Source organism: Nannospalax galili, unplaced genomic scaffold (assembly GCF_000622305.1).
Source record: "Nannospalax galili isolate Female #2095 unplaced genomic scaffold, S.galili_v1.0 scaffold2893, whole genome shotgun sequence".
NCBI lineage: Eukaryota > Metazoa > Chordata > Mammalia > Rodentia > Spalacidae > Nannospalax > Nannospalax galili.
Genome location: NW_008332965.1, coordinates 414475 through 436645, shown reverse-complemented (window position 1 = coordinate 436645; position 22171 = coordinate 414475). Strand labels below are relative to the sequence as shown.

Below are 22171 nucleotides of genomic sequence, written 5' to 3'. Positions count from 1 at the left end.
GAGATAATAAAAGGTACCACATGAAATAGTTAAAGCATGACTATCCTTACTGTTTCTACGCTTCCCAAAGTTATTGGCCTCAGTTCCTGGTGTAGTGGAATGAAAGGAAATAGCCCTGAGCCACGGTGTATTGAGAGCACCCCATCCTCCTCCAGCCCTCTTCTTGAGTTCTTCTGCCCTTGCCCACCTGAAGGTATCCCTGTTGCCTGTAGCCTTCTCGTGTCTGGGACTGCACTGACCCTTCAGTCATTTTCATTTTCCAGTGATCTTCACTTGGCCTGTACCCTGACCAGCATAACATGTATTCCCTCAGGATAGTGAAAGGAAGCAATTAGATCAAATTAATGTATAAGGTATAACTAACTGGTACCCTGTTTGCGTTTTTATAAAGGACCGTTAACCCAAATGAGTCTCACTTAATGTTTTTTATTCCACAAAAATGCCATGACTCAAAATGCTACCCAAATGTGTTTGATACTTAGACAACTTTGGGACCTACTGGGATCTACTGGGTTCAACTGAGAAACAAGTGTCTTGCCCACAGGACTTCCTGAAGCCTAAGGTGCTGATCTCTGAGAAAGCAAACATACTGTGTGGTATTTCCCAAGCATATCTGAAAAATTCTTCCTAATGACTGAGGGTCAGTGTTCGAGGACACACCAGTAGATACTGTAGAAACCAGTATTTAGGAATGAGAAGTCTTGGGTGAGTGTTGGATTCCAAGTGGGCATCGGTCCCACTCTCTGTAGGCTTCATCTTTAAACCTATGATAGTTGTAATGGATTGCGTCCTTCTGTCCTTCTGCAAAAATAGACTTTTCTGTGCAAGCTCCATAATGAGTCTGGCTTGTTGGTGGATATGCACTAGGAAGCATTTGTATCTGTCAGACACTGATAAAGTGGGCATTTAGGGCTGGGAATGTAGTGAATGGTGGAGGGCCTGCTCAGCATGTGCAAAGACCCTAGGTTCTGCCCCTAGCCTTGAAAAAAGGAAAAGTAGATGTTTACAAGCTGGGCCTGCCTATGTGTGAGTGGAGAGCCCTCTACAAATAATAATGTACTTGTATTCTTAAGACATGGAATTATATTTTTAATCTGTTGGAAATGGATCATTTTCCAAATAACTAGAAAAATATAATAATATTTGAAAACAAAAATGTAAGTAGAAATAAAGACATTAAGCATCATGCCCTAATTTGGTTAGGTGTTTGTTTCTTTAAAATGAATCATTTTTCTCTCTGAAGATTCTTTTCAAGGTTAATAAGGACTTTTCTGAATACATACTCAACTTTCATGTTAACAGTATGATTTGTGTCTGCGCTAGACTATAAAACTTTCTAAATCTGAAACATTTGTTTACATTGCTATCATCTATTTAATATGGGCATTCAAAAAAGACATTGGAGTTTTCTAGAAACCATTAGTGGGATGTATAATAATACAGTAAATAAGTATTATCTGGACATGAAAGTTTAATGTCTTAAATTACATAGTAAAGTTATTTTGTGTTTTAATTTCCACATCTGTTGATTTTTAATGAAACATAAAACATGCTTTTCAGAGCCCTTATACAATGAGAATCTGGTTGGCTCCTGATGGGTCTCAGCTATATCCAGACTCTACCACTCACGTGTTAACTAACATGAAGATGCACAAAGATTATTCTATTCTACACTTACCAACAGTGCATGGGCCATGAAATACATTGAAAAATTCATGTTGTATAAGGGAGCTTTCTTCACAATTTAACTTGGTTCTTTTACTATATTTTCTTCTCTTTCTATTCCTTTACTTTCTGTTATTTTAAAAAAACGCACCCAAGATGCCTTTGCAGCTTCTCCTGGGGAGGCCCCTGCAGCATCCGAAGGGGCCGCGGCACCAGCTACCCCAACCCCCGTAGCAGCAGCACTTGATGCATGCTCAGGAAATGGTGGGTTTACGGTCATGAGCCAGTCTGTTGTTTTTCTGTCCTAGTGTGAAACCCGAGTAGTTAGATGTGGTCATATGTTTTTCCAATTTTATTTTCTTCTTAGTGTAAACAATCATTCATCATAACTGAACAAATAATGCCAACACTTAAAACATTAAGACAAGGAAAGTGCATACTTATCAAAATTGGCAATTCCTCAAAATTGACAATTTTTCTCAATGCAAGTATGCTCTCTTAATGTTTTCTCCCTCTAATACATTCTCTTGAAACGCTGAGTTCAAATATTTCGGCATGTTTTAATGAACTTTCAAAGCTTCAAAATTCACTAGAGTAAGAGTTTGAAAAATAATGACCTTTGAACCAAAACTATAATCTCACAGCTCCCTGCAAAGTAGTTCACACTCAACTTGTACCAACTGTATTTTCTTTTTTCTTTAGAAAAACATCCCAATTGCTGACCCCCTCCTAATACGATAGTAGTTAAACCCGAGCAGCCCGAGGCCTAGCTAGCCTGTACATATATGTGTGAAGTGTCTCTTACCTGTAGTTATGATGCTGTCTCTTGCTCTTTCCTGACTGATGCTATGTGTCTCCACTTTCCTTTCCTAAGACCCCTTTGCCCCATCTGAAGGTAGCGCAGAGGCTGCACCTGAGCTGGATCTCTTTGCAATGAAGCCACCAGAGACCAGTGCTCCTGTAGTTACCCCTACAGCTAGTGCAGCCCCTCCAGTTCCTGCAACCGCCCCTTCTCCTGCTCCTGCTGGGGCTCCCACCGCCGCCACCACCACTGCCGCTGCAGCCGCCACCACTGCCACCACCTCTTCCACCGCCGCCGCCACCACCACCACCACCACCGCCGCCGCTCCTCCTACTCTAGATATCTTTGGTGGTAATTCGTTGTTGTTTTGTTGTTGTTGTTACTGAACTCCTCCCATCTTGTGGCTCCAACCTGGCCCTAGTCCTGCATGAAAACTGGAATTAAATGGTTCTCTAGAAACCATTTACTACTTAACCCAGAATTCTCCAAAATGCTCATTCGGAAAACTGGGAAGTGATGCTGGGGCAGGCTTGTTTTTCAGGTTGAGTGAAGAAGGCCTGTGTGTTCTTGGTCTTAGATTTGTTTGAGTCTGCTCCCGAAGTCGCAGCAGCACCCAAGCCAGAAGTGGCTCCTAGCATAGACCTGTTTGGTACAGGTAAACCAAAGCAGCCCTTTCTTCAGTTCTGTTTCTGTAGACATTTCCCTGTCGAAGCTCTTTGTACTCACTGTGATAATGCATTTGTTAGATTTGTGAGTTTGATTTCAGCCTTCTGCTACTTATTTCTGCTTGGTTTTGGTTTGTTTCATTTTTGGAAGATGCTTTCTCCTCTCCACCACGAGGAGCCTCTCCAGTGCCCGAGGGCTCGCTCACTGCTGACCTCTTATCCGGTGAGTGCTTTGCCATGGCCAAGTGTTCAGAGCTGTCTCACAGGTCCTGGGGTGGCGGGTGGGGTGTTGTGGGGGTGATCCAACGCTTTGAAGGTTTTACTTACGTTCTTTAAAACTCAGAATTCACGTAAGAAAAGAATCTCATTCTTTAGCTCATAATCAACTAGGGTTGATATTGCAAATCTAAGGCTGGTGAAACAAACAAACTCCTTTTTGCACTAAAACCTCTGACTTCAAGGAGTTAAGTTTCATTTGTTTCCCTTAACTGTGAAGACTGCCCACCCTCTCTCTGCCTAAATCACCCTGAAATGTGGAGGCCATTGTCAAGGCTCCAGGTTTCAGGGGCCACAGGTGATGAGAGTTCTGTTCTTCACTTCAGTGGATACGTTTGCAGCACCGGCTCCAGCACCCACTTCCTCTCCTGCAAAGGTGGAGTCCTCAGGTGTGATAGACCTTTTCGGGGGTGCGTATATCATATATGTCTTCCTTCGGCACTTAAGGCGTCTGGAGTCTTTTTTATTCTGAATAGTTTTTCCATCTGCTGTTTCATCCTGTTTCATTTTGTTTCCTTTTGAGTCTACGGAGTTACTCTAGTTTTTACGTGTATACTTGAGTTACACAGATATCCTTCATTCCTTCCACCGTCATCCTCATTGCCATCAGTTCATCGTTAACTTTCAGTGCACGATTTAACAAAACCGGTTTATCTTTCATTTGAAGTCTTAATGTTTTCACCCTTTTGTTCCTCCTAATTTATAATCACCTGGTTGGCACTTCTCTCTGTTCTTTCTCAATGATCCCAACCTGTTGGTTACAGCCATCTTCCTTTCTTAAACGTATTATAAACACAAACTAGATAATACAGAATTGAAAACAAGCTAATCATATGTCACTGTGCATTGTGCTGTGGTGTTTATTTACATTGAGTTTAATGTTTTAAAATCCTTCCAGAGAATTGGGAAATGTTTTTACGGTTTAAATGTACTCTCTTCTTCTTTATATGCTTTATTTGGTATTTTGAAAAGCAGAGGGTTACAAGATGCATTGATTATATCCTTTTTTTTTTCTAAGCGGCTCCCTGTAACCCCAGCTGGCCTGGAAGTCGATATAATACATCAGGCTAGCCTTGATCTCATAGAGATATGCCTGCCTCTGCCTCCCAAAGTATAGGGATTAAAGTATGAGCCACTGATTATATCTTGATTGATAACACGTGAGGATACAGCGAAGTCACAGATTCTGACCTCCTGCAGGTGCTTAGACACTGAACCTTGACACATTGGTACAGGAGAGCTGCTGCTGCTCCTGTTGCTTTATTAGACATAGTAAAACTTTAGAAGCTTGAATGGGACATGGGAATGCTGTTTTACCCTTGTTAAACATTTCTAAAACATCAATCCTGTTTTTTGATAAATGACAGAATTTAGTCCAGAAGAATTATCCTTTTTAAAAAAGAATTTCTCTTAATCCTATAGTGAGTTATTCTTAAATATCATAGAACTCTTGTGACGGAATAAACTATTTAGAGCTGAGCACAGTGGCACACGCGTGTAATCCCAGCTCTTGGGAAGCAGAAGTGGGAAGATCCTGAGGCAAACATAGCTACAAGACCTCAAATAACAAAATAGAATCAAGGGTTTAGAGCATGATTCCACTTAGCCAGTCATTTCACATACACTCAGAAATGTCTTGTCTACGCATGTCTGCCTGCATATATGACATCTGACTTACTTAGTGTACTTACTGTTTGACCTCTTACTTTCTTGCTGCCTAATGGATAATGGATAGATGCATTTGGAAGTAGTGCTTCTGAAACCCAACCAGCACCTCAGGCTGCTTCTAGCTCATCAGCATCGGCAGATCTACTAGCTGGTAATTAAATTAAAATGGCATTTCTTTAAAGTTGTTCGGATATATTTTATAAGTAGTAGATATTGAATTGCAAAGTGCATTTTTACTTTTTCTCAAGACATGAAAATGAAAGATACAGCATTATACAATAGGAGGTTGATGGTTTCCTAGGATTTATGAAATTAGTCTTAGAGCCACAGTTGCCTCCAACCACCCTTGTGGAAACTTCTACTCCACTGTACTCTCAACAAGCATGTTTATTTTTATTTGCTAAAAAGGTAATATGCTTGTGTAGCAATTTTTGTCATGTAATAATGTTCATCTTTACGGAAGGCATTTATGGTAAACTATACCATGATAGCTGACAATTGGTTTTGTAATATGTAAATCACCCCAGAAGAAACCATCATAGATTTCTCCCATTGAACTGAAAATGTTGCTGCATACATCATTTTTTTTAATTTATTTATTTTTCTTGTATGTGTGTGACTGCAATGCCTCCAGAGATTAGAAGAAGGCATTGGATTCCCCCAGAACCACAGTTACAGCTGGTTGTTAGCCTCCATTTGGGTGCTGGGAATCGAACCCGGGTCCTCTTCAAGAACAGCCAGTTTTCTCATCTTTTGAATCCCATTGGGCTGCTCTGAGAATACAATGAGTTCATACACGTTTTACGGTACCAGATGTCTCCAACCTATGGCCACGGGCCAACGCGAAGTCATAACTAACTCAAAACATTATGAGGGGAGTGTTCTGCATTTTTTTGTAACTCAGTTGCATCACTCTCCAGCATGAACTTTGCAGAGGACAGGGTCATTTTGCAATGTCAAAAATATGCAAGAGGCCAGATACAAGCAGTTCATGTGATTCAAATGGTTCAACCCATAAAGGACTGTAGAACAATGCCTGGTACTCAGGGCCTTCCCCCATTGTTGCCTTCCCATTCTACGTTTGTAGCAGGCACTAGTGTTTTGTGGAAACAATATTATTTATTCACCTGTGAGTGTAATCTTAACTCCAAGTGAAATTCATCAGCATTCATCAGACAAGCCCTATATGAACATACATGAACACACGTTTTCCTCTTTCTTCAGCATCTGCTAGGCATGTTGACTTCCCTGAGTCGCATCTAGCCATGGACTGATAGAGGTGACACAGATGCACCTATAGTCCTTTCCAGTGTTATTATACTGTGATTCTAGGTTATATTCTTTTTTCCTTGGCCAGGTTTTAAGAAACCAAGTCAAATGCAGTTATCTGCACTTTTACCTATAACAAAAGACCACACCAGGTGATAATTGCCTAAACTCCAGCTTGAGATGTAATGTTTCAAAAGTTATCATTAACACAGCCATCAGTCTCCCTAAAACAAAAACTATCACATCCAAAATAATAATTTTGGCTTGCCTTTGGTTCATAATGTTATTAGTTCTTATGGATCTAGAGAATACCCTTTCATAAGTAAATAATTTTGCAATGCTATTATTAAATGCTAATGTCATTCATATACTAAAATAATCACCCATCATGACCACTGTGAACATTAGAAAGGCCTCTTTCTAATAAGTCATGATTTTTTAAAACTACATAATTTTATATTCTCAACACCTGAAGTCTTAAATCCATATTGCTTTCAATTTGTGAAGATGGCATGACCTGAATATTATTTCTTGCTGCTATACAAAAATAACCAGAGTTGAAAAGAAATTATTTCCCAAGTTATGAATTTGTTTTGTAAATCGGAATGTTAATACTTCTCTGAAACAGTCTATATTTTTGCAAGAAATTGTTTCTGAAGAAGAGATGATGTGGCTAAACTTAAAAGAAAGATGTAACAAATTTGTGTATAAGAAAGACTTCTGGGGGCTGGAGAGATGGCTCAGCAGTTAAGAGCAGACTGTTCCTACAGAAGACCCAGGTTCGAATCCCAGCACCCACATGGCAGCTAACAACTGTCTGAAACTGCAGGCCCAGGGGATCCCACAAGCCTCTTCTGACCTCCGTGGGCACTGTATGACACGGGTGCATGCCTACAGGCAGGGAATACACACATGCACATAAAAATAATAAATAAAATATTTTTAATGTAAAATACGTATTTAAAAAAGACTTCTAGTAAAAACAAATTTCTTTTTTATTTTATTTTATTTTTTTATTATATGTGTATGCATGTATTGCCTGCATGTTGGTAAGTGCACCCATGTCGTGCAATGCCCGCGGAGGTCAGAAGAGGCTGTCGGATCCCCTGGGACTGGAGTTACATTTGTTAGCTGCCATGTGGGTGCTGGGATTTGAACCGGGTCTTCTGCAAGAACAACTAGTGTTCTTAACCACTGAGCAATCTCTCCAGCCTCCAAATTTCTTTCTAATAGAAAATTACCTGGTGTTTTATTAATCAAAGACATCTTTTTGCATGGTGATTGCATCTTTTTGTAAGGGGCCGATGCTTAGTCACCTCTGCTTCTGTTTCTGTCAGTTAAGAGGCATGATATGCTTCCAGAATCGAAGAATTAATATTTTTAAAAAGCATATTTTTTAAATTTTATATGTATGAGTGTATTGCCTGCATATATGTGAGTGCACCATGTCGTGCAATGCTGTGGAGGTCAGAAGAGGGCTTTGGATTCCCCTGGAACTGGAGTTACGAACAGTTCATAGCTGCCATGTGGGTGCTGGGAATGGAACCCAGGTCCTCTGCAAAAGCAGTCAGTGCTCTTAACCGCTGAGCCATCTCTCCAGCCCCTGGAAGAATTAATGTTTAATTTGAGGTTTGATTAATTTTCAGTCATCTTTGGTGACTCTTGTATACTAAAATGTATTCTTCATTCAATAGACGCTAACTCAGTGTTTCATGCTGTATGCCGAATATTAGTTGAAAAGGCAAGAAAAAAAGACACCCAGCTCCTGACCCCAGTTAGCCATCTCTGGAGTTGGGGCATGGAGAGTAAAGGGGTGAAAGAATGGGGATGGAGTGGAGGTAGGCTCCACTAGCTGGGGATAGTGGTGTGCATGGGGCTGGGGTACAACTATAGCAGCCCCATAGCAAGACAAGACCCTGAAGTCCTTCCTGAGGGGGAGCATGTCGTGGGGAGCTGTGCATTTGGCTACAGCATGACTTGTGGGGATGGGGAATATCCAGAGCCAGAGTTAGAAGGGGCTGGCTGCTCTACAAATGAATCTGACAGTCAAGGGGAGTCAATAAAAGATTTCAGAAAAGTAACTTCTCACAGGAATGTAGTGATGGAAGGGTCTACTGTTGGCAGATTGGGAAAGGGAGTATGAAAGTGGAGGATTTGATGCCCATTCCTTCAAATTCTTGATTCCTTACTAAATCAGTGTGTGCGCCTCAACATTTTGTAGTTGCCTGGTATTGTTGTTTTAAGAAATGTAAAGTTTCAACCTAATGAAAAGACGACTGACCTGAATTTTAACCCAAATGATAGCGTTTTTTGTTTTGTTTTTTTGTTTTTTTCCTTTATGTGCTTCATCAAAGCAGATGCCATAGGCTCTTTAAGAAGGCTCTTCACTGCATCTACCTCTTACTTAGGTCCTTGTTTTAAACTGCTGTCTTGTTTCTGATTAGACAAGATCTGTGCTGGTCCCTGATGTGCCCATATACTTGAGACTTTTGGGAAAATGAACTCCTTGTCATTCTGCAGTTCCTTCCGTTTTGTTTTTATAGTCTTTCTTCACTGTCAGTTGGTTTTATTTATGTTTTTCTGGGACTTTTTCTTGCCAGGATTTGGGGGTTCTTTCATAGCCCCTTCTCCAACACCAGTGACTCCAGCTCAGAATAACCTGCTGCAGCCCAATTTTGAGGCGGCTTTCGGAACAACGCCTTCAACTTCAAGCAGCAGCTCCTTTGTCCCGTCAGGTGAGGCACTGGTTTTCCAAACCATCTCTTCACTTGTTCTGATAATAAAATACACCTCCTAAGTAGTGTGACTTCAGGAAATTTACAAGCAAATATTGTTAGCCTGGTAAATGACTCTCATCCCAAAACTCAAAATAAAATTTCTAGGACATGTTTGGTAGCTTTAAGATTAACCTGAAATCCTTTCTGTGACCCTGTTTTTATTTTTAGCAGAAATCATAACACACTCACCATCTATTTGCATGAGCTTACATGCCCATGATTTAGAGATGGTAAAGGGGTAACAAATACTTTGTACTAAGCCCTTGAACAGTGCCTGAGTATGTGGACTTCTCCGCCCTGCTGTTGCTTAAGCTCGCATGGCCCTCAGTTTATGAAGTTGAGACACGGATATACTTTTGCCTGCCTTTAACCTTTCATCACTGCTGTCATTTTGTTTGTGTTCTCTTCCATTCTCCTCTTCCCATGCTGGGTCCTTACTACAAATTTTCAATTGGTGAGTTTTTGGCAATTAAATGTGTTTCAGAAACACCCTAAATATATCCCCTGCCTGACAATTTGGTTGCTACTATTGCCAGTGCTGACTTGAATGCTGTCTTTCTCCCCATTAGAATTACTGTATAGTAGTGTTCATGGTAGCCATGCATAGTCTTTGATAAGAATTTAATAGGCCCAAAGTTTTTGATGTAGATAAGATATTCTCTTATGCAGTCTGCGTCTGCCTTTTGAACAGTTTTTCTGTATTCTAGGAACTGAACAAGTGGTATCTGTCATCTGGGGACCATCTGTGGTGACCCTAGATTTCCAATACTTAAAATCCTACTTGATTTAAATATGCCCATAAAGTGAAAAATCCAAAGCGATTGCCAGGAGAAAAGGGGAAAATCAAAATTGTTACCTCTAAAACATGACCAAATGTTCTTCAGTACTTATTTCTAGATGTTGTTAGATCAACATTTATTTTATGCTAATTTCGTAGGAAACTAGGAAATTCTATCTCATTTACAAATTAAGAGTAAATATCTTAGACTGTCTTGAGCAAATCATTTCCGTTTGCTGCAGATCACTGCCGTTTATATAAAAGTGTTTAGTGATTACTTTTAATAAGCTGACAATGGCTAGCTACCACTTATTGAGTGCCTATACAGAGCAAGCATTGTAACCAACCTGTGGACATATAGTACCTCATTAGTCTTTACAACAAGCCATGTATTAGGGGTACTCTCCTTACTGACAGATGAGAAAATGAAATGTCAGAGTAACTTCCTCAAAGCCACACAGCTAGTAAGGCATGTGGCTGAGCTACATCCAGCTCTATGCTCTTTCCTGTACATTGTACAGGTTCCCTCCCCATCTTTGTTCATACTCATTAACGTTTCCATACCTTTTGAGCAGGCATATATGACATGTTCTTCTTATTCCTAGTCACAAATAGTATGAATTATATGCGTCTTTTATAAGAATATATTTTCACTTGTTTCCATAGTTTCATAAAAGACAATGTCTTTTGAGATTTTCATATGGTCTCATTCTTTTCAACAATTCTGAACCTCCTTTGTTTGATTTCCAGTGTTTGATGGTTTAGGTGATCTTCTGATGCCAACCATGGCACCATCAGGGCAGCCTGCACCCGTGTCAATGGTCCCACCCAGTCCTGCAATGGCAGCCAGCAAAGGCCTTGGAAGTGACCTTGACTCATCTCTGGCTAGCTTAGTAGGCAGTGAGTAATCTAGTTTTACTTAATGGAAGTATATGCAAGTTGGATTTTTTTCTTTTTATCATTCTACATTTTTCTTTCTGGCTTAATTTATGAGTAAGTGGACCAAAATACTTAGCATTTTGTGTAGAGCCGTTCCTTGGTAGGTAAACAATTGCTAATCCATTGCTTCACAAAAATACTCCTGCTATTCTTAATCCAAATTATCAAAGGGTAATTAAGTAGCATACACAGGTAATATAGAAATGCATTGTATGTAAGTACTTAGCCATTTGAAAATAGGAAAATTTTACTAAATGCAATGTATTTACAGACAGTATCTGAGTTTCAGTCATTTATTCAACAAATATATTTTGAGCACAAGGCATTCTTCTAGGCATTAGAGATGAATCAGTGAACAAAACAGATTAAGTTTCTATTCTTAAAGTTCTCACAAAGCGCAGAGCCCAACAGTGAAAATTTTAAAATAAAAAAATCTATGGTATACTAAGTCATGAGTGCTAGTTGGGAGGAAGCCTTTCCGGGGTAAAGGAGTGCATAGGAGAAAATATCTGTGGGCAGTGGAAGTGGCCAGTGCTGATACCAGGATAGAGACTGCCTGACAAATTCAAAGAGCACCTTGGAGCCTGAAACTGGAGCTGAGCAGTTGGAGAGCCTGAGGAGGAATGGGTAGTTATTACAAATACTGGCTTTGCTTTGAACTCTGGATTTTATTTTCCATCGAGGCACGTGGGTTTAACTTTGTGGACGTCTTTCAACATCAGGCAATATCAAAAGCCTAGCAGATCTTCTATGCAGATTCCTTTACACATCTTCCAGTGTACATGTTTTCATCATGTTTGCTGCCCTTGATCTGGGCATCCAGAAAAGTACCATGGCACTGTGGAGACTTTAGTGGGTTATTTCATCCTCAAAAATGTCATCTCACTGAGTGATTGCTTTTGCAGAGTGATATAAGTACCACCTAACTCCGGTGTTGGGAAGTAAAGGATTTATACCACCAGCCACGAAGAGTGCCACCAGCACACAGCTCTTTTTGTTAACCGCCTGTGGCAAATTATCTCAGCTGGAAAGAAAAGCTAAGCTCCTGGAGTAATAACTGAGCAATCTTGGAAAAAACTGAAGAAATTTGAGGGACTAATTTGTTTCCAATTTCAAAACTTTTACAAAGCTTTAGAAACGAACAGGATAGAAACAATACCACAGAAACAAACCTTCACATCTAGCGTCAGACAGTTCTGATGTGGTTGCCCAGACCATTCAATGTAGGAAAAGACAGTCTTTTCAAAAGTTTCCTCTGGGGCTAGAGAGATGGCTCAGCAGTTAAAATCACTTCCTGCTCTTGCAGAGGACCTGCGTTCAATTTCCAGCACCTGTGTCAGGTGATTCACAACCCCCTGTAACTCCTGCTCCAGGAGATTTGACACCTTCTTCAAAACCTTGTTCCGAAACACCTGGACAGACTCATTAAAAAGAATAAATTTGAACTTCCTTATACTATACAAAAAATCAACCCAAATGAAGCTGGACGTGGTGGCACACACTTTTAATCCCAGCACCCTGGAGGTAAAGGCAGGCAGATCTCTACGAAATTCAGGCCAGCCTACATAATGAGTTTCAGGTCAGCTGGAACTATACGGAGATCCTGTCTCAAAAACAAAATAAAAAATCAACTCAAATGAGTAAAGATACAAATATAAAAATAAAACTATCAAGCTCTCAGAAAATAATTTAGAAGTAAATCTTTGTGATTTTTGATTAGGCAATGGATTTTTTACATTTCTTAAAACATAAATAATGACGAATAAAACAAATTGATAGAAAAGTTCAAAATATTTTAAATCTTCACAAATGGCATCATCAAGAAAGTGAAAGCATTTCCAATCACAGACCCTGTAAAGGACAGCTGTTCAGAATGTGCAAATAGGTCTTGCAAGTCAATAAAAAAGGTTAATAATAGTTTAAAAACTGGCAAAGAACTTGAATAGACATTTCTTGGGACAGATGTACACATGGTCTTGGAGTAGGTGGAAAGGTGTTGAGCATTATCAGCTATCAGGTTAGTACAAATCAGAGCCACAGTGACCAACCAACCACTTCACATCTATGAGGATAGCTGTTAAAAAGTCCGACAGTAAAAAGTGGGTATGGGGATGTGGGTAATTCAGACCCACAGATATTACTGAGGAGAATTTAACATAGTGTAACTGCTGTAGAAAGAAGTGTGGCAGGCCACCTGAATGTTAATCATAGAGGTGACCATATCATTCAGCAGTTCACTCCTAGGTGCATAGAGTAAATGAAAATATATTTACACACAAAACATGTACAGATGTTCTTAGCATTATCATTCATAATAACCCCAAAGTAGAGACAATCATAAAGTCCATTAGTTAATAAAACATGGGAGACCAAGAGAGAAAGAGAGAGAGAGAGATAGAACGTAGATTTTAAAAGGAATGAAGCATGACCCATGCTACAACATGGATATACACCGTGAGGATGTGTGCTAAGTGAAAGAAATCAGTCACAAATGCCATACATCCTATGATTCTGTTCATACAAGATGCCCATAATAGCAAATTCACAGAGATCAGAAGTGGATTAGAGACTCTAGGGCCTGATGGCAAAAGGAGGAATACTGCTAACAGGCAAAAGATTTCCATTTGTGATGGCAAGAATATTCCACAACAGACAGTTAGACACCTCTTGATCCACTAAAGCCATTGAATCATATGACATGAAAGGATGAACTTTATGGTGTGCGGGTTGTATCTCACAATATTTTAAAAATGCTTCTCAGTGTTAGCAGATGCTTCCATGGAGACTGCATTGCAGTCTTGTTCTCAGTCCCTTCTATTTGTGTTCATAATAAGCCTCTGGCATACCACTCACCCAGAGCTGTGAGGGGTCTAGCCTGTTACGTAGCCCACTCCTCTGCTTATCATTCCTACCTACCACAAAGGAATTTACGTGTGCATGTCTGAGTATACTCGTTTATTTTTTTGCCTTTTTACATGATCAGCATAAACATTTGGTTGGCTTTGTAACTGTTTAATATATAGATTTAACTTTTTAATCTAATTGAAAATGATTTCTTTTATAAATGAAACTTCTTTGTCTTTTTAAAACAAAAATGACTAGCCAGGAGAGTTGGTATGTGCCTATCTACTGGCTGGCCCAGCTATTTGGGAGGCAGAGGCAAGAGGATTCCTTATTTTGCACTTCTAAGAAACAAACTGCAAAGGTTAATATCACCATTAACAAATCAGCGATATACTTGACTAGGGCCTTTGTGCCAGCGGCTCCCTCGGTCTAAAAAGTTCTTCCCCATCTCTGCTCAGCTTTGTGCAAGCTGCACCTTCCCCAGGAGGCCTTCTGTAAGCGCTGCTTCATGCTTTCCCTCATTTTCCCTGCCTCGCCTTCTGGCAGCCTATATGTTTTACATTTCTTATGCCATTAGAGTGCAGGATGGAGATCTCAGATGACTAGAATAATGCCTGACATAGGTAACACTCAATAAATCTTTGCCAAATGGATAAGTCAAGTGCAGTGGGAAGGGAATGATTAAGCCAAGTGTTCCCAAGACCATGCCACATTCACATTCTACTAGGAGGACTCTGGGGACTCAGCACTTGACTGAACTCATAGCTGGGAGTCAACCAGAGCAGCAAGGGAAGTATGCACAGCTGGATACAAGAGAAAAGAGGCACAGGCTCTATGAGAATCCCCATGCAGACTTATGTTCTCTCCCCTGAGAAGAGCACAGTGTTCCCTCAGCACTGAGATGCTTCAACCCAAGAAAGGCCCTTAGCAGCTCAGCACCCGTGATTTTCATTGAATGGCGTCTAACAAAATGTCAGACTCCCATATTCAGCATAGTCACACTGCTCATGCAAATGGTCTAGACAGTGAGCCAGTTACCATTAGTCACTATTAGTTATCATTTAGAGGCTGTTTTATATCAGTGGAAACAACTGTTTACTAGTCAGATTATCAGACCCCAGCCTAATAGGACTTCCTCAGAGAGCAATCTCAAATCTTCTGGATGCCACTTCACACTAAATGTGATCCTTGGGACTGGAGAGATGGCTCTGCAGTTAAGAGCACTGGCTGCTCTTGCAGAGGACCCAGATTCAGTTCCCAGCACCTTTCTATTGGCTAACAACTGGACATAACTCCAGTTCCCAAGGATCCACCACCCTCTCCTGACCTCCTTGGACACTGCACTATATGGGTACACTTACATACAAGCAGTCAAAACACTCCTACACATAATATTTTAAAATAATAATAAAATATTAAATGTGATCTTTAAATCTAATATGAAGTAAAAAGAAATTAAAAATTCTAGATATGTTTACTAATATGGTTTCTTCTTTGTACAAGTGAATGCAATCATTCCTAAGAAAATTATAGGTGTTCCTGAACCTTGTGATCTTTTATTTTTTATTATTTTAAGGTTTTTTGATTTTTGCAAATTTTGTACAAAATATTTGATCATATGAATCTTTGCTATTTAAATATTATAAAATATAAGCTGAATATAAAGATTTTAAGCTCTTTTTCTTTTATCCACTTGTAGATCTTGGAATTTCCAGTACCACATCCAAAAAGTAAGTGTTTTTCAGTTATCTGATTTCGTTTTAACAATGCATTTATTTTTATTTACTAAAGACTATCAAACATTGCACTCCCTGTCATGTATAACTCATTCTCAAGCTAGATAATTTCAAAGTTGCTTTTTATTTAATTTCAATTTGAGTTTTTGTTGTTGTATTGAACTCTCCAAATTGTTACTCTGCCATGAGAAGGATTAATGTATTTCAGCCTCTAAGACTGTCACTGATACATCTGGAAATATTTTAAGATGGAGGTTTGAGTACTTTTATAGCTTTAAATTCTAGATGCATCACTGTTTTTAGCTATGGCTTTAAAAAGCTTTTCCTGTATAGTAAAAATGACAGTGTACCCTTGTCTTAGATGAGTGTTTTGTCATAGGATGCATTCTGTAGTAATTTTTTAAATTTATTTATCTTTATTTTATGTGTATGAGTGTTTTGCCTGCATATAAGTGCACCCAAGTGTACAATACCTGTAGAAGCCAAAAGAGGATGTCAGATCCCCTGGAACTGGAGTTACTGGTGGTTGTTAGCTGTCATGTAGATGCTTGGAACTGAATCCAGGTCCTCTGGAAAATCAGCCAACATTCTTCACTGCTGAGCCATCTCTCTAGCCCCTGTATCTTGTAGTCTTACAATTACTATAAATCAGATTATAGATATGATGCAGTTGTGTGAAACCTTTTATTGAACTCTTTATGACTCCCCCATATTCCATCATCAGTGTGTCTTAAATTCAACAAAACATAAGCGTACAGACTGGTGATATTTTATTTGGAAATTTTAGTAGGAGTGAGGAATTTAATTGAATTTTCTGACATATTTTTGTATTGTAGGTAATACAAAATTTTTATATCATTGATGTCCAAACTCTGATTTTTTTTCAAATGCTTTGAAGTTGTCTTAGATCCAGTGTGATTAGACTACTCTGTAAGCTTTAACCTGGCCTCTTTGTACCACTTGTCAAACAACTATTCTAAACCTAAGAGTGCAAGAAGACACATAGAATTTTTTCCTAATTCTGGCTTTCTGTTTTACACACTTGCACTTTAGGGGAGATCTCCAGTGGAATGCTGGAGAGAAGAAGCTGACAGGTGGAGCCAATTGGCAACCCAAAGTCACTCCAGCGACATGGTCAGCAGGTGTCCCACAGGTGCGTGGCAGTCAGAGGCCTGGGATGTGGGCAGTGATAGCATGCTTCTTGCCAAAATCTCCTGATAGTTTTACTAAGTAATTAATTTTTTTTCTTATCAGAAAGGATGTATAGTTTTCTGTTGTGTAAATTAAATTTGTTTTCAGATCCCTGTTTTCAGCTGAATTTTAAAATTGAAACTAGAACATCCTCTTTTCCATAAGGTATAAAAATTATTTATTTCTAGATTTCAAATTCTTATATCAGCCTCTCTTTTTTTTTTTTAGCAAAACTAGATAAGGCATTGTTTCCCAAACACACCTGTGGTTTTCCACCCTTGTGAACTACTCCATTCATCAAAATCCTTCCCTTCCTGAAACCATCTAGGTAATACCCTCCTCTTGTTGCCTGAGTTCTCCCTCCCTCCCTCCCTCCCTCCCACTCTCCCTCCCTTCCTTCTTATTTTGAAGCAGGAGTTCCCTGTAGGCCCAGCTAGCCTAGAACTCAGTATGTAAACAAAGCTGGCCTCAATCTCATAGAGATCTGCTGCCTCTGCCTCCCAAGTTCTGAGATTGAAAAATGCACCACCACTCCTGGCCCGAGTTAATTTTTAACCATCACTTACTACTCCAGCCAAGCAAGCATGCGTGGAAGTAAATTCACATAATTCAAATATATGCATTATATTAAGTGAGACAAGCTATGTATTATACAAAAGACCAAGTAATACAGGATCTGTTTAGAAATATAGACTCTCTTGGGGCTGGAGAAATGGCTCAGTGGTTAAGAGCACTGGCTCTATTGCAGAGGACCTGGGTTCAGTTTCCAGCACCCACGTGGTAGCTAACAATCATCTGTAACTTCAGTTCCAGGGGAATTTGATGCCCCCTTCTGACTTCCACAGGCATTGCATGACATGGGCACACTTACATACATGCAGGCAATATACTCATCCCCACAAAATAAAAATAATAAATAAAATATTTAGATTATAAGAGGAACTCAAGGCCTTGTAGGCTTGTTTACATTATAAATTAGTTAAGATCAACTTTTTAGTTCTAAGGTTAAGTAATAGTCATTTGTCCAGAATGCATCCATATTGTAAAAGTCATTCCCACATTTATCTAAATATCTCTCTTTAGACTATGTGATAGTTAATACTAGCTGTCAATTTGACAGGAGATAAGCTTAGGTCATGTCTATGAGAGAGTATCTTGATTGGTTTAATTGGGGTAGGAGGACCCACCTTAACTGTGGGTGGCAGCACTCTTTGGGTTGAGATCCTGGACTGGAAAAAATAGAAGAAACAAGTTGAGCACTAGCATTTATCATTGACTGCCTGTAGCCCACTCAAGTTCCTGATGCTGTCACTTCCCCACCATGATGAACTTTACCCTGAAACTGTAAGCCAAAATAAGCCTTTTCTCCCTCAAGTTTCTTTGGTCAGGCTATTTTATCAAAGTAACAAGAAAAGTGATATAGAAAAATGGCACCCAGAAGTTGGGCCTTTGCTGTGATAACTCTGACCATGTGGGTCTTAGGCCTTTGGAACTGATTTGTGGGAGGAATGCGGAAGAGTTTGGGACTTTGGGCTAGGAAAGCCCTTGAATACTATAAGAACTTCAAGGACCATTCTGGTGGGGACTTGAAAGACAAGGATGCTGAGAGATATGTAAAAATAGAGGTCTGTCTTAGGAGGTTTCAAAGGGAGAACAAGGACTGTATTAGGAACTAAATTAGAGGCCAACTCAAGTGGAATTCTGGCAGATCATATGGCTGCATTCTGCCCATGTCCTGAGAGCTTGCATGAAGTTAAATTTAAAGACAATGAACTATTTTGTTTGGCAGAGGAAATTTCAAGACAGGAGAGCATTCAGGCTATGGTATGCCTATTACCGACACTTAAATCTGCAGTGAGAAAGCAAAAAGTAAAGCAGAGACAGAAAATGTGCAGTTTGACAAGGCAAAGAGCACAAGCAAGTTGCAGCCAAGGCAGGTGCTGAAAAAATAGGCTATAATTGTTAAAGAGAAACCTGCTCAGCACTGGGACAGGAGGAGAGATTCCTGAAAGTAAGAGCCCACCCTCAAAGGCCCCAACTTATAAAAACACAAATTTATTTGAAAGGAGGGAGACTGAGCTGAGACTGCTGCTGAAGGGATTCTGTACTCAAAAACAACCACCTAGGAGAGTATTTCCCCAGAGTCAGTACACAAAGACCAGTGCAGCTGTGGCCCAAGGGGGCCAGGCTCCCAAACTGGCAGCAGCACTTGGCAGTGTCATACATGTGGCATTGATTTTACATGCATGAAAGATACAAAACTAGGGGATTGTGAAGTCTTCCTCCACAGTTCAATAGAGTCATCGAGGCCAGGCAATGTATGGCAGGGTCAGAGGCCCTACAAGGAGGCCCTGAGAGGCCACTGCATGAAGCTCTGAAGGTAAAACCTAAGTTGCAGTGGTGACCCCAGGAAGTTGGAGATGTCAGAACCATGGAATGTCTGCTGAGAAAAGTTTCATAAGTAACATAATTCCTGGGGCTGCAGAGAGAAATTAGCCCAGTAGCTGCATAAATAGAGCCCCTTCCCTTAGTCTTCCCTAGCCTATATACTCTAGCTCTTCCCCGAGGCCACATGTAATTAGGGCTCAATTGCCTACCATTAATTGAGAGGTATGACTAGATTCTCAGATGAAGGTCCTCTCTCTCTCTCTCTCTCTCTCTCTCTCTCTCTCTCTCACACACACACACACACACACACACACACACACCCCTCCTTCAGTGAGGGACAGTCACAGCCCAGCTGTGAAAATCTTTTGCAAATGAGCACAGCTGTGCTCAGAAAGGTATCAGAGGACAGTCCTGTACACTAATAGCTTTTTATACTCTTGCTATCCAAATAGCTTATTTTTCAAACAGTAGGAACTATGAAATCCAGAGAAAAGCTTTTCAAAGAGATACTCTCTCTCCTATTCTTTTTCTCTCAGTCCTCAACAAACAGTATTCATTGCCAATGTTTTAAGTTAGCAAATTCAAGTGAATTTGTATATTGATTACTTCTGAAAAATTTTAAATATGTGTAAGTAAATTTTCAACTACTAGCAAAACCAAAATTTGTTAAATAATTGTGAAGTTCAGTCTTTTACACATTTATGTTTACAACTGTCTGTTACTTAGTCTTCTCTCATCTGTCTGTCATCTCATGATGATAATAATTATGGTAAATCAACATTGGTAAAAGAGACTGGGGGGGGTGGCTGTGCAGGCAGCAGAGCTAGAGAGGTAGGGCTACTGAAGCCCCCTGGAGCCCAAATGATTCCTTTATGCTCTCCAGATGCCAGACACGGAGCTGCAGGATTTCATGTTTGACCTGATGGACTTTGGTTCAGTCATTCCTTCTTATGCCCCCATTCTTCCTTTTTATAATGGGAATGCTTATTCCATCCCTTTGTATAATGGAAGTATGTAATTTGTTTTCTGATTGTACAGGTCTCATAGTTAAGAGACTGCCAGAGACTCAGAAGAGACTCAGTGCCTACACTTTGAAACAGTATTGGAACTGTTAAAGTCTATGGGGACTTTTGATGTTGGACCGAAAACATTTTTGCATTTTGCATGATGAGCTTGGCATTGAGCCTATGAGGATACAGGAGATACATTATGGCTTAAAAGTGAAATGTTTGGGTGTCAAGTAGACAAGAGGCAGAATTGTGATGCTTAGTATGGATTATCAACTTGACAGGATCTCGAGTCACCTAGGAGACAAGCCTGCCATGCCCAAGGGATTATCTGGATTAGATCAGCATCTCAAAGATTGTGACTCTTACCATGATGCAGCTGATTTTCTTCATAAGTACTTTATGGATTGCTGTGAAATTCTAGTTAGTTTCCAGAATCCCACCCAAAAGTTGATTCTGACAGCTATTGTTTATTTTTTCTTTGCTTTTATGGATGAAGGCAATTCTAGAGTTCATGGTCCACTGTTTTTGTTGGCATCACTACAATATTTTTAAACTAATATTTGCCCTGTTAGTTAATCTGAATTTAAGGTAGGTAGTATAGTGGGATTAATTTTAAATAAGAAGGAAACTATAGGGGGCTTTGGTGACTAGAAACTGTCAGGCCCAGGCCTGAAATGAAATGTAGTTAGAACTGAACTTTGAGGTGTTTTTATATGTCCACATACACAAACTTGAAATGCACACATTTAAAAATTATATTCTATCCTGTAAAAAACAAATTATGTTGTCTCCATTTCTGTTTGTGTGGTTGTGTGGGGTATGTGTGTGTGTGTAGCAAGGAGCTGTACCTCCAACCAGCTCAGTTCCTACTGGTGCCGGGGCCCCATCTGTTGGACAACCTGGAGCAGGTTTCGGAATGGTGAGTGATGACATTTGCCAAAAATTATAGTTGACATTCTGAGGCCTTTGCAAAATCTCAAATTAACAGGTGCTCCTACAGAGTATAATTCTCCCCAAATACAATAAAGTTAACTTAAAATTTGAGTCCTCTGCTTTGGCCTTAAGCAGCCTACACATGAAGAGCAAGAAGCCTTTACAAAATTCTTAAATCAAATTTAATTATAGTGCATTGTTATTTTTTGAATGATATTTACTAAACTTCTTAGCTCAACCATCAAAATCAGCCCGTACCGGGACTTGTCACTCAGCAGTTCTATCAGCAGCAAGTTTTACAGCCATCCTCCATAAGTTAGCAAATTTTCTTTGTTCAAGAATTATTCTTACTGAAGATAAACAAGCAATTCCCAATTAGAATGAGGGTGCTGCCTGGCCAGCCAGGCTTGTACCCAATTCAGGTACATTTTCTCACCTGACAGCCTCAGCACCCAGAGTTCAAAGTTACATGGTAAGTTATAGTTTCTACCTGCTTGGTGTCCTCAAAAACTGTCCAAGGCATGGATAAGATGTGCATGTTCATTTGCTCTGAGCCCTCCTTCCTTTGCAGCCTCCTGCAGGGGCAGGCATGCCCATGATGCCTCAACAGCCTGTCATGTTTGCGCAGCCCATGATGAGGCCACCCTTTGGAGCTGCAGCTGTGCCTGGCACACAGGTCAGTTCCTTAGTGTCCATTCCCAGTGCCACTAACTCCTGAGTGTGAAACTATCGTATTATTAACAGTATGGGAAATGGAAGCAGAAGGCACAGTCCCCTACTGCTGTCCTGGACAGCCCGAGGTGCTTCCCTAGTCTTTTAGAAACCTTGACTCAGGCCAAACTGAGTTTGTGGCTTGGATACAGAAAAGGATATCAAAACTGACCAGCATGAAACAAAGTTGGTGTTTAAGAAAGATTTAACAAGAAGATTAAGAAGAAAGGAAAGGCTCAGCCCAGAGCATGGGGGTAGTCTTCTCCAAGAGAGGTATTCACACTTGAATGTCATTGACGGGATTTTGGTGGGTTTGAAACAGTTGTCTTTAAAGGGTGGCCAAGGAACTGAAATGAGATCACAGAGCGGTTCCTGAGAGACACCTGATAGGATTACAGTTGATAAGGGGAAAGTCTAAATCTCAGGGATTTGGGAAAATGGGTTTTGTTTGAGATGCCCAGAAAATGTCTGGAAATACCCTACTCAAGGTCATATGCATTTAGGCCTTAAGCCTTTTTA

The 22171-nt window shown here is 40.0% G+C and overlaps 1 protein-coding gene across 10 annotated transcripts in view; it reads left to right on the top strand.

Moving 5' to 3' along the window:
• Snap91 (synaptosome associated protein 91) overlaps positions 1 to 22171 on the top strand; it is a 135420-nt gene that overhangs the window by 105537 nt on the left and 7712 nt on the right. For 3 of the 10 annotated variants that reach the window (XM_029560981.1, XM_008827833.3, XM_008827832.2), the window contains 12 exons: positions 1822 to 1929; positions 2540 to 2818; positions 3045 to 3122; positions 3284 to 3355; positions 3735 to 3818; positions 5144 to 5227; positions 8946 to 9080; positions 10651 to 10800; positions 15383 to 15413; positions 16473 to 16572; positions 20844 to 20927; positions 21513 to 21617. In XM_029560981.1, the coding sequence (XP_029416841.1) occupies positions 1822 to 1929; positions 2540 to 2818; positions 3045 to 3122; positions 3284 to 3355; positions 3735 to 3818; positions 5144 to 5227; positions 8946 to 9080; positions 10651 to 10800; positions 15383 to 15413; positions 16473 to 16572; positions 20844 to 20927; positions 21513 to 21617 (1310 nt within the window). The remainder of the gene's footprint in view (positions 1 to 1821; positions 1930 to 2539; positions 2819 to 3044; positions 3123 to 3283; positions 3356 to 3734; positions 3819 to 5143; positions 5228 to 8945; positions 9081 to 10650; positions 10801 to 15382; positions 15414 to 16472; positions 16573 to 20843; positions 20928 to 21512; positions 21618 to 22171) is intronic. The other 7 variants (XM_029560987.1, XM_029560983.1, XM_029560982.1 and 4 more) reach the window with 6 other exon arrangements.